This window comes from Atta cephalotes (assembly GCF_000143395.1).
Source record: "Atta cephalotes unplaced genomic scaffold scaffold00062, whole genome shotgun sequence".
Taxonomy (NCBI): Eukaryota; Metazoa; Arthropoda; class Insecta; order Hymenoptera; family Formicidae; genus Atta; species Atta cephalotes.
In genome coordinates this window covers 317,856-334,071 of record NW_012130126.1, presented here as the reverse complement: position 1 = coordinate 334,071, position 16,216 = coordinate 317,856, and the positions used below count along the sequence as shown (strand labels likewise).

The 16,216-nt window shown below is 37.1% G+C and overlaps 1 protein-coding gene across 1 annotated transcript; it reads right to left on the bottom strand.

Annotated features, from left to right (window-relative positions):
- Positions 1–1,594: 1,594 nt before the first annotated feature.
- On the bottom strand, positions 1,595–15,940 carry LOC105623656. The gene is made up of 10 exons (XM_012205037.1): positions 15,911–15,940; positions 15,644–15,823; positions 10,904–11,123; positions 6,222–6,305; positions 5,040–5,173; positions 4,645–4,781; positions 4,115–4,269; positions 2,787–3,028; positions 2,102–2,288; positions 1,595–1,791 (listed from the first exon to the last, which is right to left on the bottom strand). Exons 1-10 carry the CDS (start codon positions 15,938–15,940, stop codon positions 1,595–1,597), a joined length of 1,566 nt encoding a protein of 521 aa, XP_012060427.1.
- Between the last annotated feature and the right edge of the window lie 276 nt (positions 15,941–16,216).

Below are 16,216 nucleotides of genomic sequence, written 5' to 3'. Positions count from 1 at the left end.
GAATAAATATTAAGACGAGAACTGAGCTACGCGACTCTTTGGCGGGGCGGTTTTGTAAAATATTATTTAATCCTCGCTGGCCGTACACCCGATGCGATTCAATATTTCCACTAATTCCATATTTCCAATTTTCTTGTGTTATTCTTTCTTCTTCTATTATAGTATAGGGTTCGCACCTTTGATGCTATGTATATATAAAGTATTATATATAAACTTAAGCATATTCATTTGTTATATAATTGATACTTAGTTAAACTTTAATACATTATTCACGAACATTCAGGAACGACGAGATTAGGTCGTCAATTAAATAAATAATTTAATTATTGTTCATGCTTCTTGTAAAATAAATATATGCATCTCGATTAAGTGCAAAGTGACATGAAGTTATTTGATTTCTAGAATTATGAGATTGCTTTGTTTTTCAATGTTGTACAATAATATTATATATTTTGATTATGCGTTAATTTAACATATGAAAAAAATTGCAGAAGAATGTATATTTTTTTACGTATTTTGTTTATGTGAATATTTAAAAAAAATTAATATATTTATATTAATAAAATTAATTCCTTTTATCTTATAAAAGGCGTTTTTATAATTCTTTTGTTGTAAAAGATAATTTTTAATTAATATTTTAATTGGTGATATTTATATGCTCTTAACTTTGTTAAATTGAATATTAGATACTCTTTTTATTATTTTTTATTTATCATTTCACGTATTAATTATTTTATTGAGTGAATCGAATCGCTAGCAAAATTTATTTTCACGTTCCTGAATATGGCGAGTAATGTCATAGATAGAAACACATATAAGTACTGAATCTTATCAACGGCAATTAAGCGTTGTTACTGACGTTACGTTCGTTTTGATCTCTAAATGTACCATATGCGAGATAAGAAAAAACAATAAAAAAAGATACCATGTCGATCACAAGTATAAACTGTTAAATTACCGATCGACGCAGTAAAGATCGAATTCTGTTAACCGCACATTCGGCACCGAGATCGTGGCAATATCGACGATTTCTACCTCTATTTATCGATGAGCGATAACTCGCCACAGATACTTCAATCGCGACATATACATCAATTGACGAATAAGTATCGATTAACACTTCAATAATTAAAAGAAGCGAGAGTATAGCAGCGAATATTATTTATGTAAAAAAGCATTCGCACACAATGAATCGATGAGACCTATTATATCCATGGGAGCCTGAATTATCGACTATCAAAATACATAAGGCACTTCGCATTGTATCAATCCCATGCTTACCTTAAGAAGTTAATTGAGAAAAGAATAGAGTACGTAAAAAGACTCTTTTCAAATTGTTTACAAATCTGATATTCTTCCGATTTATAAAAACAATAAAATTATCACCTCATTTTAATCGTATTTTTATCAATGTCAATTTATCAGTAACTCGAAGTCATTCATATCGACCATTTCCTATTTTAACGACGCATTCTTATATTACCGGCGGAGCAGTTTCTTAGACAGCTCCATTTGCTGCGAAAGATGCGAGGATATCGCAACCGATTGAGATGAAGCGAGAAGAAATAGATCTCCCCATGCTAAAAATGTTACCCTAGTTGATTCGACCTTGGTGCGTCATATAGCTTATACTGTCCGACAATAATTTTTCTCGCGCTTGTCGTCGCATTCGCGAACACATGGCTAGTACCATACCGGCCATGATACAGAAGAAACCACAGCCGAGTCCCACTATTGTACTGGCCACTGTAGATCTCAAACATACTCTGTCAGTCGTAGGCTCGCTAAATCCTATGTACAAAAAATGCAAATTTAAAAAGATTGTAATTATAATAATTCTAACACTGAGATATATACATATTAAACGTTTGCTTTTTATAAGTATAAGTTAAAATTTATACGTATAAGTAATAAATTAAAATTTGCAAAATTTTATATGCAAGCTTCGTTCATTTCAAATCGATGCTCGCCATTACACAATTATAATAAAAAAAAAAAAATAGAGCATCTCTTACTGAACGAAGCTATGATAAATGCATGGCTTGACAAGTAATTGTTCTAACAGTAAAATGTTTGACATATATATGTATATCTTCTTTACCGCTGCGAGAGAAGCTAGTGGAATTCTGGAACAGTTCCGTGTCCGCTTCGCCTTCCTGAAGAACACGAAGAGACTGGAAGAGATTCACGTTCTCCGACAAACTAGATGCCGGTGTCGATGGTCCATCGATTTCCGACACTGACCGTTTTACTACATTCTTTGCGTTTCTCCAATGGCAAGGTTGGCTCTGAAATACGGGTGTGATCGTTTAAATTAAAAATATTTGTAAAACTGGAACACTAATTTATTTTCAGACGCAAATGAACAGAAACGTGCAAAGTAGCATGAAAAACATCGTTTGAAAATTAGAATATTCAGAGTACTTTTTTATATTGTTTTTCAAAAGTTGTCAATTTAATTGCAAAAATTCAGAAGTAATATATACCTAACGATTAAATACACACAACAAAATATTAAATTTTTATGTTTATGACATATTAATAACTAAACTATTTTAAAAGTAAATAATTTCTGAAATATTTAATCAAATTTAATGAGCGTAACACTTAAACAGATTAAAAAGATAGCAAGCTAACGTCATTTGCTATCAATTTGTCATCAATTTAACGTTAAAATGACATTTTGATGTCAAAATGATGACAGTAACATCTGCTTACTACCTGATTTAAATAGATTAAGAATGGAATGAAATCAAATAGTAACGTGCTAAAAAATATTTAGTTACCGGACATCTTCCGTGGCACATGCGAACATCGCATTCGATATACAAAGCCGGCGATCCCGTGAACCTGAAGGTCTTCATATAAGCAAAAACTTGCGTCTCGAACAGGCCACTCTCCGACCATGAACCACGAAACCGGCTGATTAGTTTGTCATCAACCGGACATCCGTATTGATCGATCAATTGAATCCTTTTGTTTCCGCCATTATGAGCATAGCAGTCATTTACGACGATATCAAAACCATCTACAAAAAAATTCGGCATAAATATTCATCTGAAAATCATAAATCTATCACCATATAAAATTCTATAAAAATGATAACATTTAAAACGTTACAATATAAAATGTACTAACTCCTAAATTGCAAAAGAGTTAAGCAAATTTAATATAGAAGAGAATTGTTCTTAAAGATTTTTAAAGATTCCGTTTTTAAAGATTCATTAGATTAGATTAAAGCGATTTAGATAAAAAGCGATGATTAGCTTCGTAAAATATATATATATGTCGTCACAATAACAACATCAATTAGTCATAAGCGGCAAAATGGGAATAAAATCTGACGTCCTCTACCTTCTGACATAGATTTGCATGACATAAGTGATATAGACATAAATACAGAAGCCTGACTGGTTAAAGTACAGACATCTGTCGTTACGTCAAAGCACACATTTTCATATCTTCTCGCCAGCATTTCCGCATCTTTCGCAAATTACCGAGCTCAGATTGACTAGCTGACTGACAAAGTCTTCTGCTGTTCATCTTATACCGTTATCGCTATCGCATGATAGCTTGGCAAAATCGGGCGTCGTATGATTAGGCTGACCGTTGAATAAAAAAAACAAATACACGAAAATACGTATTGTAAACAATTTGCAAGCACATTCGTTTTTTGTTTCAATTTAACAAACTTTTTACCTTGAAGGTTTATTGCTAAATATAACATTACAATAGTTTATTAGTATTTTTATAATTATGTTTCACGCAAACAAACATTAGATTCAATTAAATTATAGACTTGAATTGGTTATAGATTTTCAAAAGCGCTTCTAAGAAAGCGAAAGAAGAAGAAATAATAAATTAATTTATCGTAAAAACACAGATATATGTATAATTTAATTGATATCCATTATAGAAACTTAATACTGTAAGGTAGTGATTAATTACTTACTTTCGATATTAGAAACACTGTTATTTCATTAGTTTCCTATTGTCTTTTGTTTGTTGTTTATTTCAAGTATTGTAAATCTAGTAGGTCAAATCCATTATATATTCTAACGATTTTACGTGGCTAAGCCGCAGTTAAGCTGCAGTTAAGCTACATAAGGCTTACCGTATTTGCTGCGCATGTAGATAATGAGAGTCAGGGGATCTCCGACGCGAACTGGTCCAGCCACTCTAGTTCCAGTGGTCCCGTAACCGTATCTGATTTCCATGTAGCACTCCGGAGGCTGCAGGGTGAAGACTACGGGATTTCCCGTGGCGACCCTGGAAGAAGGTGGGTGCGTAAGAGGCAGGCAGAATGCGTATCCGTTATCTCGCGAACAGTACGGCCTACTTCGCGCCAACAGGATAGCACAGATGTTAGACATTATCGTAGATATTACGTAAACGCCTTGCGTTCCATCGAGTTCACGTAATCGAAGGTTTCAGACGATGGCTCACGTTGCGTCGTGTACTTCGCGTGCAATGTGCACTGTGAAAACAACCTCGAGTCTCTGATCGATATGACCCTTCGTACTGTTTCCACGCTTAAAGCCCATTTCGACGTTTTGAGACATTATACCCATTATATTAAGATATTATATTAATTTAACACATTATATTAATTTATTTCAAAAGTAAAAAGATTATCACACTCACTCGACATCGAGAAAAGGAAATGTCACCGTCTTCCAAAAGTCGTAGCCATACTCGCAAGTCACCTTGAAGTGTTCGTCGAACTCCTCCTCTATTAATGGATTGTACTGCACTGTGACCGTGTTCCACATAAGATTTTTCTGGAAAGACAAGAGCAATACGTCATTGAGTCTTATTTCTCATGTGAAACCAGCCGTAATAGCGGTGCCTACGTTCCCGCGCGATCTACGCGCGATGTGACATCTAATTTTCTCTAATTATCAACATTAAAAATAAGTCTCCCTCATTTTTCCTCGGTGTTGTTAATCATTATTATTCCTTGTCTACCGGCGCCGGTACACACTAAAGTAATGAACCGTCATTCCGTGATGCGCTCGGCGCTCGTCTATTTTACGTACCGTCGGATTCTTCCTGCTGTCCTGATGATGAGTGTTCTCGCCGAGGGTGCCGCACCGATTCAACTGAATGTAGAACTCATAGTAGTCTCGGCCCGTCCCATTAACGTACATGCAATCGGGATCGTACGAGTAGCCTGCAATTAAAAGCGATTATTCTTGTTCATCTGGAACGCGGTCGTCTATGATACGACCGTGTTCGATATCGAATATCAACTGATATCTCTTTTATCAAACAATCTACCTCGCGGCATTTCGACTACATAGATAGCACTGCGCGAAGAATAGGCGGGACGTTGATGCGTTTTCATCGCAAACAAATGGGGCGACAAAAAGTAAGTGAAGAAAGAATAAAGTATACTCGTTTGCGCCTGAGTTAGGAAGTTAGAAATTAATTTGACTTTTTAGTTTTTGTTTTGCTGGATTCAATCAGAAAAGTCTCAGTGGTTTATGAAGTGGTTTATGACCACATTCGCGTTGGCACAAAGGCGCTTAGCTCATTATTGAAATATTGATTAACGATCAATGAGAAAATTGCGGATTAGCAGAGTGGATACCAAGCAGATGCAAGGTTCAAGAAGAGGTCATCTTTCTCATCGAATAATTTGTAAAGAAATCGACGATGATGCCGTTTTTGCCGGTGCATAGCTGCCAGAAGGCACGGCTGCGATACGCTTCTTTCGAAATAACGGAAGTATCTTACTAGACCGGACAGATGGACTTACGACGGTGAAAGAAAAATTCTAGAGCGGCCGATGTGGACGACCGCCGATCGCTTTACGATAATTTCCGCCATTACCTCATTAGCGCGAACGTACATACTCGTCTCACTGTCTGCCGACGTAATTGCGGATCAGCAATGCAGTCAGTTATGCAGTCACATATTTTAGATGCAGTATTATGTCGAATCTCTTGACTGTAATAGAGTGTAGCGTAAAGTTCCAAACACCGCACTATTTTTCGACATCGCGCCATTTGTATAATTCGCGTCGCAATATTTACAATCTTATGTCAAAAGCAATTTTTAAACTGTAATCTGATTACGTTATTGTTTGGCTACTTGCATATGTTTTAACATTGCAAAAAATATAACGGTATTTAATAAAAAAAATTCCGAGTAAATTGCACAATGTTAGAAATAATGACTCATTAATATAAGTCAATTTTGTGCGCCATTAATTTTACCTGCTGAATACAAGAGGCCGGTGAAAGAGCCGTTGAATCCGATCCTGATTTTCATGTAATCATCTTGACATTCCGCCTCGATATCTAAAATGTAAGATATAAAAAGTAATTATTTAACTTATAATTAATAATTATTCAATAAATCGATTAAAAAAATTGTAATAAATTTTAATTTTTATTCGCTCTTTTTCAATCTGTCCAACCTGTGTTTTTTTTTTGTTATTAAATGTTCCATTATTTTATATTTCATTATACGTATAATTATGTTGATTCAACAGCATGATAAACTCCCTATCTGCATTTTAATTCTTTGCGAAATCAAGAATGTCTAGGTGGAATCTTTGATGTTGAAAGAGAAATGGAAAACTGTATATACAAACAATAATCAATGTGTCGTGTCTACCTATATATTGTGTCTATATTTACTAAGAATTAAATTTTAGATAATAAATTAGTGTAGTAATAATTTTAAAAAATATGTATTCAGTATATACACATTAAAATTAAAAAATAAACTAATTTTTCACATAATTTGTTTAAATCATATTTATACTATTTAAATAAAATTTAAAGAATATAAACATATTGATGTTACAATCGATAGATCTTTACAGACAAATTTTGTAGCCAAGAATCTATCTTTTTAATGAAACATAACAGGTAATTTTCTTTCGCAAAAGAGATTTCTCAGTCAGGAAGTGTTTTCAAGATAGTGCAAAAATAACATTACCATATCGGGTCCGATAATCATTTTGAAATGTGTGCTTTCATACTCAAACGAGACTCAATCACAGAAGATGGAAACGTGTCGATCGGTCATCGTGTGGGCGTATGTTCGCTGTCAAGAGAGCCTGTCGTCATTTGTATGAAGAAACCGGGCGCGGAAAATCGCAGATTCGCGGATAGAAGCGAGTGGAAAACCGGTCGTCGATGACGAGTGAAAGTAAGTTGGGGGTCCCGTATAGGCGCTCTTCGTGGTAAGAAGCCGTTTCCACTGTAGTAACGTAACCGCAAAGCGGAATGGAGATTGATGGAGGATGAAGATAGTTACACTCGAGGTGTCCGCCGATGATACAACCTTTTCGTTTCGTGACCCACGTTCATCCCACCGTCATCGTAAGACGCACGATACTCTCGCATGACATTTGAATATGTTCGACGCTATACTTGATTGAACATCATCATTAAATATCATGTAAGGATATCATCGGCTATCGAAAGATTTGACAAAATTAATTAATTAAATTTAAATTTCAAATAAATTTTTTGACGCATCTTTTTCTAAAGAAGATGTCTATAAAAATGATATAAAACTTTTATAATAATAATTAAAATTAGCTGCAATAAATTATTAACATTTATTAATAAATAAAAATGGATTATTCTTGATTTGATAAATGGAAAAAAAAGATGAGAGAAAGGCTAACATGCGCTTGTTACAGACTCAGAGGAAAATAAAGGATAGTGATGGGAAGATAGTTACACCGGAGGCGCATGCCGATGATACAACCGTTCCGTTTCATCCTCGTCCTACGCATCACGCCGTCGCGAATGTGCCGAGCGCATTTTCGAGCGGCCGCGCGTACGTATACGCACGTATACGCAGGCGCTTATTAGAATTGCGGATATGTGCTTTGTGTTCATCGTCCGGCAAAACTCTGTCAGTAGGCAGACAATGGGAAGAGTTGAGCAACGCCGATATTTGCTCGAATGTGCCGAGAGCGGTCACGGAAAGACGCAGAGAATATTGTCGAGTTCCCTTAAAACTCTTGTGCTGGTTTTAACATGTTGGCTTCAACTTTTTATGCTTAGCATCTTTATTGGTCCGAATCGAAATTGGTTGAAAAACATTCCAAAAAAGATACGTAGCAAAAAATCTTGTGGGAGAAGCAAAAGAGAAAGAAGTAGCAAAATGAACTCGGAGGACGTTTGAGAATCGTGTTGCCGAGGAGGATACATTAAATCTAATGGGTTCTCTTTCGCGTAATTGACGATACCGCGGGTGGCCTCAAGTTCCCGCAGAGAACGAGCGGCTCGACTTTACGACTTCATTGAACCAGCGAGCTTCATAGGTCGGGCGTAGCATTCGTCATTGCCAATGGCAGGCTCATCCAAATGTTTTAGGAAATTTACCGTAGCAATGCAATCATCGATCGTCCCGTCGTCTCGAAGGGCTTCGGCACATCGATCTTTTAAAAAATAGAATCTGATTGATTGTACGGTCGAGTTTTCTTAAATATGCATAGAATAATTTATCACAATGAAGTAGAGCGAAATAGATTTACGTGAATCACTTATAACTCAATTCTTCTCGATACCTACACTATGGAAGAAATCATTGTTTTGCAATTAAAAATACGATGCTGCAACATTTTGTATATATAATATATATAAGCGCACGTGTAGTATTTCAGAATTATTATTTTACAATTCTATCGTATGAATTCTTTATAAGTTTATGAATAATAAATGATCGTATCTTCGTCTCAAAAGTGAATAATAGATATCAGTGAAACGAATTACCGAATTATATAATTATTTAGTTAAGAAATATAAAGTGATTATAAATGATAAAAATGTAAGAAGTGGTGTAATAGACGTTTCGTTCTGGTCGAATGGGCGAAGGGAATGATGCGTCGTTAAAGGATTTTTCTCATATCGCGGTTTCCAGTATGGCCGTAATTTTCCGCAAAATGCAATTAAAAGGACTCGTTGAAGGGCTTGAGAGCGGCTTGTATACAATTCCATCCTGATAAATATTATTTATTTATATTATCATGAAACACACTGTAATTTAATAATTTTCTCCGGGAGCATCAGGCAGTGATGCTCCTGCTATGTTGATTACTCGCCATATGGACAGACAGTGAGTGCTCAAACGTTCACAATAAACTTCGATGTTCCAGAAACATACGCAGCGGATGAGCGTAACACATACGCGTAATATAGGAAATTATACGCACGCGTAGAAAATTAATTTTTTTTGTTTTCACAGGACATTGTCTATTATTCTTTCATAACGGGATATTACACCGGCGTTATTAATGTCTTGTTCTACTAGCATTAATTACTGCCGCACACCCGCTACATGAGATTAAAACTAAAGTGACCGATTAAAGTTTTAATTAGACATCATTGGATTAAGCTTTTGTGGAGACAGAATTTTGAACAGGATAGAAAATTCATTTTGTAAAGTCAATTTATTCAGATAGAGATATATCATGACTCTATCGCTGAATCATAAAACTGTGATTGTGTAAATTTATTATTTGTATAAATGCGATTCCGTTTTCAGCGCAATATAAATTAGATGAAAAATCGATCGCTATAAAAGAGAATATATAGCACGAAAGAAACATCATAAACAATAATAATAACTGCAGCTTGGATATAATCTCACAGTATATTACATCGTATGTATTCAAGATAATATTAAATCATTCAAAGAATTCCCGCGGACTCGACGACATAACTTCACGTCATCGTACGCGTTGGCATGAAAAGGAAAAAATAATGTAACGACCGCACATAAACATCATTTTCATTGCGACTCGGCGTCGCAATTTTCTCGCAGAAAAAGCGATGTCAGAAACGAGCTGTCGTCGATTACTGGCGCCATAACATATACGCGACCAGATATATCTGCACGGGCCGTGTGCTCGAGTTTCCACGAGGCAATCGTGATCCACATGCGGATAATGATGATCGCGCGGGATGATGATGATGGTCCTCGAGTCCCGATGACGACGATGACGATTGCAGATGCCATCGAAGGTGCTGCAAGCAAGGTGGTGTATCTCTGCCTCCGTACCCTCGATGTCAGGAGCGTCGTACGACTTTCCGACACCGTTTTAATTGCCTCCTCTCTAACGGTAGCCATTCGCCATCACACTCTGAATTCTCGGGCGCACTAGCTGGCTGCGAACCGAGATGGATGGATATATTGCGCGGAGCGCGTCTGCGATTCCAAGTCAATTGACCGAGACATTGGAGGGAAATATTTTATTCTATAACGCGCGCTATCCTCACGGACTTTGGTCTCTTGCCGGACAATGGAGAGAAAAATAACGGATCGACATGCTAAAGCGACGACAACATCATTCTTTCCTCTGAGGCACACTGACCCACCAGACCCAATATCGTAGACGCTTTTTGTGCTTTTTGTGCTTTTATTCGGATGGAAATAGCGGATCCTCGTTTACGCCCCGATATTATGCTATCCTATTATTCGAACGTCCTTTTACTTTAATATATTCTATGAAGTATAATCTCTTTCATGCGTGAACGCAATAATGTAATCACAAGCTAAAATGAGTCGATAATCCATTTTCGACCAAATAAAGATTTCTATTGGCTCTATAGATCGACATAATCAATACCCTTTCGTAACGTATTTCCGCTGAATTAGCGTCTTGATGCAAGCCGCCATTACAGCTACTTACAAACCAGGAAATTTCTATTAGCTCGGAGATTGTGCGGGCTGAAGAGTAATTACCTTATACAGTGTATCCACTTGATTTATATTTAATTTACCTCATCGAAAAAGCGCAAGCAGATTGTTGAGACTGTTAATTACGGCACTTACGAGAAACCGTTTATTTTAATATTATCATCAATTCTGTTTATATAATAATAATAATGCAATTCAGCAAGATGATAAAAGACATTGTCTTCGTACTTACGTTGCACTCTCGTCGTATTGGGCCTGTATCTTCGGTGTTCGCGATCCCAGGTTTCTGGATGTCTCCTCCAGTCTTCATCACCGATTACTCCTGTACCTCCGTTTCCAGAAAGGCCTTGCAAGCCTTGAAGAGTTTGAAGAGCTTGAAGATTCGGATTCAACGGTCGATTCTTCAATGAAGGAACTGGCACGTAATTACCGCCATCGCCAATATAGACGACCTATCAGGAAAAAGAGAAGAATTTATTAATATAATTTTAATACTTTAATTTAGATAATTATTATTTGTATGACTTATCGTATATCATCGTATATTTAATATATTATTTCTTTGATAATTATGAATACATTATTTATATTTTCAATTATTTGAGAATTAGTAATTAATTAAATATATGTGTCTTTTTTATGAATAATAATGAATAATGTTAATTGATCCTACACGGAAAGAATAATTTTGCTAAATATAAATTGTTGGATGCAAAAATCTGAAAACTAATTTTATTACACCATTGAAACGATTTTGTTGGAAAAACCAGTTGCTAAAATGTTAAAATTTTTTGCAGTGACAATTTTATAACAACTTAATGTAATGTAAATGCAAAAAATTTTATTTCATTACACGTTTAATTGAATTAAAGTAATAAAATATAATGTTCAATCAATTACTTTTACTCAGAATTATCACAGTCTCGCAAAAAATCAATGCTTATGTAATATATTATGAACATTGTATATTTTACATAGCATAGTTTATATTAGTAAAAAATGATTGAGTATCTATATATGTTCAGATTTGATCGTTCACGTTAATAATCCTAATAAATAGTCACCCATAGTTAAATTCCTGACGCTACTAATGAAATTTATACGGGAAATTCGGAAAATGAACACAAAGAATCCGTTAACGAGTCGCAAGTAGTGATTTGCAGGTTCAAAGCCGTTAGCCCGCGCATTGCGGTTGGAAGCGGGATTCCGGCAAAATATTCTCGCGTACACGGCTTCTCGCGATACGACTATGCAAAACTATCCTGTCGAGCGGGAGCTCTGACCTCTCCTACGTTAACGATTCGGTTTAACCCTCAGCTTGTACGGATCGCTACCGCTCGAACGGTGAGAAAGGGCGAGAAAAAGTATCGGGGGTCGAGACCACGACGAAGAGGAGAAACATGCGGAAGAGGGAGGTACGGCGATGCTGGCGCGGCGTTGGCGGAGACTGGAGAGTCCAGCGAAGAGAGGCAAGCGAAAAGGGACTCTGACTGGAGAGAACCTGACGAGGAAGTCTGAAAAACAGACAGCACGAGTAGCGCGTGACTAACGCTTTACGAGCTCATTCCCCTGTCCGAGCGTGGGTACCCGAGGCATTCCATCCGTGTATGCCATCCACGGGTGCCGTGCGCAAGAAGAGACGCAAGAAGACCGAATAAGACGACGACGGCGGGGGTGGACGAGGGGAAGGATATTGTACTTTGAGCCGCTTGTCAGCGAGCAGTCAGCGAGCAGGTAGATACTTACTCGGGCGTGAATCGGCCATGAAAAGGGAGAGAAGGGAGAATGGGCACGTGGTTAGTGGTGAACGCGAAGCGAAAGAAAAAAAGTTGTGAACAGCCTCCATATGCCGTAACGAAAAAATCGCCATTCCATTCCAGCCGCCTCCTCTCTCTCATCCTCCTTCCCGATTCTTCATCTTCTTTTCCCACCACGTTCTTCCTCTCGCCGTTCGCACTGTTCTCGATGACGTTCCGCCAGTGCTCTCGACGTTCGATGCGACATAGGTTGCCACCCTACTACGCGCATAGATCGGCAGGGAAATTGCTTCTCTTTACGGATTCCACTTTTGAGGAATTTCAGGAACTCGAGTACGATGTTGCCGGGAAATGGAACGGACCCCGACGAGCGAAATGGTGTACGGCGTTTATGGGCCAGTAGAGTAGTTAGAAGATCGTTCCTCTGGCAAGAAGCTGGGCCCAAGCGCTGGCGTCTGATCTACGTTCCGTAGAAAATGACCGTCGGTCTTTGAATCTTCCGCGGTATCTCATTGGAATGTATTACGGACGATAAGTGCCGATTACCTTCGACTCCTGCTATGCTTAACTACGGCTACTTTGGCATTAACTGTACTGGGCTACGTAGGAAATGCAATAACATGAAATGCTCCTTCGTGTCGAATGCGCGACCGATTCGATCCCATCGGAGCTCTTCGCACGACAACATCTTCCGTTTTGTGAGCTTCTCTTCGAAGAACTTATTAGTTTCAATTTAACACAAATCTATTTCCGATAACTGTTTCGAAAATTATTTGTTGGAAGCAATTCGAGGTAATATTTGTACGCATTAACATTTGTACGCATCCGGCGATGAGAGCAATTTGACATTGAATTCAGTAGCTTGTGTATAATAAGAACATTTTCTTTAATGACCATCGACATCCGTAATATAAGCTCACGTTTCTTCAAAGAAGAAATACCAAGTAACCGTTTAGGTTTTCTCGTTTTGTTTTACAATGGGAGATGACGGACGGATTTTTTTTTCGAATGAATGTTAATTTCTTCCGAGGATTTTATTTGATCAAGTCGCATCGAGATATGCACATTCATGCAATGATTAACGGTTAGAGTGTCGAAAGTCATTAAGTTGAAGTGAGATCACTCGGCTGATTTAGATAAATGCATCTTTCTAGAAGATCTTTTTCTCAAGATTCAATTATTTGTCGAAGCGTTATTTAGATCGAATTCTATGTGAGCGTAAAATAATGCAACAATTTCATCAGTTATGAAAATGTGCCAAAAAATTAATTTCTTACATTAATTTTACTGTGCGAATATTATGTAAATTTTTATTTTTAATATTGTTTCACACAAATTAATTTTTACAAAATATGTGATAAAAAATATAATACTCGACGATTAATAACCTTGTTACATTTACGTCAAATCAGCTACAAAAAAAACAATTTTGCTAAAGCATCTAAATAGTTAGTCTAGATATATAAATCTGAAATTCATTTTGTTAAACGATCAAAATATAGTAATTATGTAGGTCGCTCAAATATAATGAGCAATGCTGTAAAAAGTTTCAACATTGTAGCAACGAGCTTGAGTGTCCTAATTATTTTGATAGTTTAACAAAATATTTTCAGATTTGTATATCAAACTAAATATTTACTTTAGCAAAACCGCTCTTTTCATGTGATTATCGATCGACTAATGATTTTCATTTGGACACAGTTTCTCACAAGGCGATTTAAAGTCGTTGAGACAGCTTGAAGCTATGCATTGCATTTCCGTGTGATTAGTCTTCGCCTCTCCAATCGGAACGGACGGAAACACGGCGGTACGCAGAACAGATGAAATTGATCTTGTCTCCCGTTTCGCAACGGAACGCTCGTAGGCTAAATAAACTGCTTCTGGGTGCCTTCTCTCGAGTAATGGGGCCTTTCCCTGTGGAGAATCACGCGGTGCAAGAAACGATTTATCCGCTCGCAATTTGCGATATAACGAAGGTCGCGCACGGACGTGGCCGCGAGCCGCGATATCCTTTCTCTCTATTCTACTGGAAAACTGGTTCATATTTTTTCGCGATCGAAATCGATTCCGCTCGAAAACTAGTTTAAAAGCAATTCGTAGATCATCGATAAAGAGCGATTAAAATCAAAGGAATGGCCTTTACTCTGCTTCTCCTCCCTCCGGTATTTCTCGTGTTGATATACCAGGCAACCTTCTGGCCCTTTTGCCCTTCATTTAGAAAGAGCCTGCAAAATTTTCTACGTGCCACGGAAAGAAGGAAGATTATGGGGATAGGGTAAACGCGCCTGTATACAATAATTGATTTTTATTGAAAATCAATTACAAAACTGATCTTTCGCGATTTTATCGATACCGATCGCAGCGAAGACGAGAGTCACACGAGGAAAGCAAGACGATTGGCCGAAAGCACGATTCGTGGATCTTCAGTAGGATTTTTCCGCTTTATCGAGAACATGCGACCGAGGCGTCGTCTTTGCTGCGGTTAACTATCGGCACTTCCTTTTTTTACTCTCTTGAATATCATAGCGGATGCAGAACACCTGCATCTAGATTCTCCGGCCTTGCGCGCGAGCATTCGTTAAACGAGAAATCACGCAAAACTGAACAGATGGACAAGTATCTTTTACTTCCTTTTTTCTATTCCGCTCTCGTTTAACTCTTTTTTTAATCCAATTTCGAGGAAACCGTTTGCCAATTAAATATAACTGGACGGCAGATGCGCGCACACCTTTCTTCTTACTTCTCTCACTTTCCTCTTTGTTGTCACATGCTACGATATTTATTGTCAGAAATCTGCAGTACTCCCGATAGAAAGATTTTACCGCCTATTGAAATGTCTGGCTTTGATAACTTAATAATACAATCAGTAAAAATGCGACGTTAAAGTAATTTTTTTATCTTAATCAATAAATTAACAAGTTGATTTTTTAAAGTTGTGCAATAAAATCTTACAACACTGATTGCAAAATATGATCTTCTGGGCAATTTAAATTGAATGATATCAGTCAACATCAACAATAGTATTAATGTTTTATCGGTTTTTCTTGTATATGTTGTTTTCAATCAATCAATATTATACGAAAAAAATAAATGTTTCTATAAAGGTAACGGAACAAAGAAATAACAGATTAGGGAGAAACTTCTTGTGTAATATCTATCATGAATTTCAATAAGAAAGAGCGCAGCGCGAAACAAATTGGCGATGCGTGACTTACAGTATCGTGGTCGCTGGCCTCGTGAGTTAACGCTTCTCTGGTTTCGTTGTGAGAAGAGGAAGAGGAGGACTCATCCTCATCGGGTCCCGATCCACTGCCTGCCCAATAATCCTCGGTCGTATCGTCGATAACAGAATCTTCGGAGTTTCCCTCCACCTCTGCGTTCTCATGACTGGTTGGCTTTGAAAAAAAATTATCTATTATGAGAACCCGTATTCTTTACGAGTTTCTCTTGTGCGTAATGTTACAAGCAAGATATATATTTACCTGACACCTCAGCGTGACCACCGTCAACATCCAGACGCAGATGTATCTGTAACAATATGTAATTTGTATTAAAGTTATGTAGAAAGCTGGCTCGATATGTAAGACGCGTCGCGAAGCACCGAAATTCTCGAGGTTGCGTTACAAAATGCAAAATCTTATGAACTATGTAGATTTAATATATGTAAATTTTTCGCTTTAAATTCGGAGTATATTGTATGAGAGCATTGCTCTTATATAAAATGTGACTTGGGAAAGTTAGCTGTTTCAAACGTAACTTTCTTACGCTAATGTGGCGACCAAGGACGA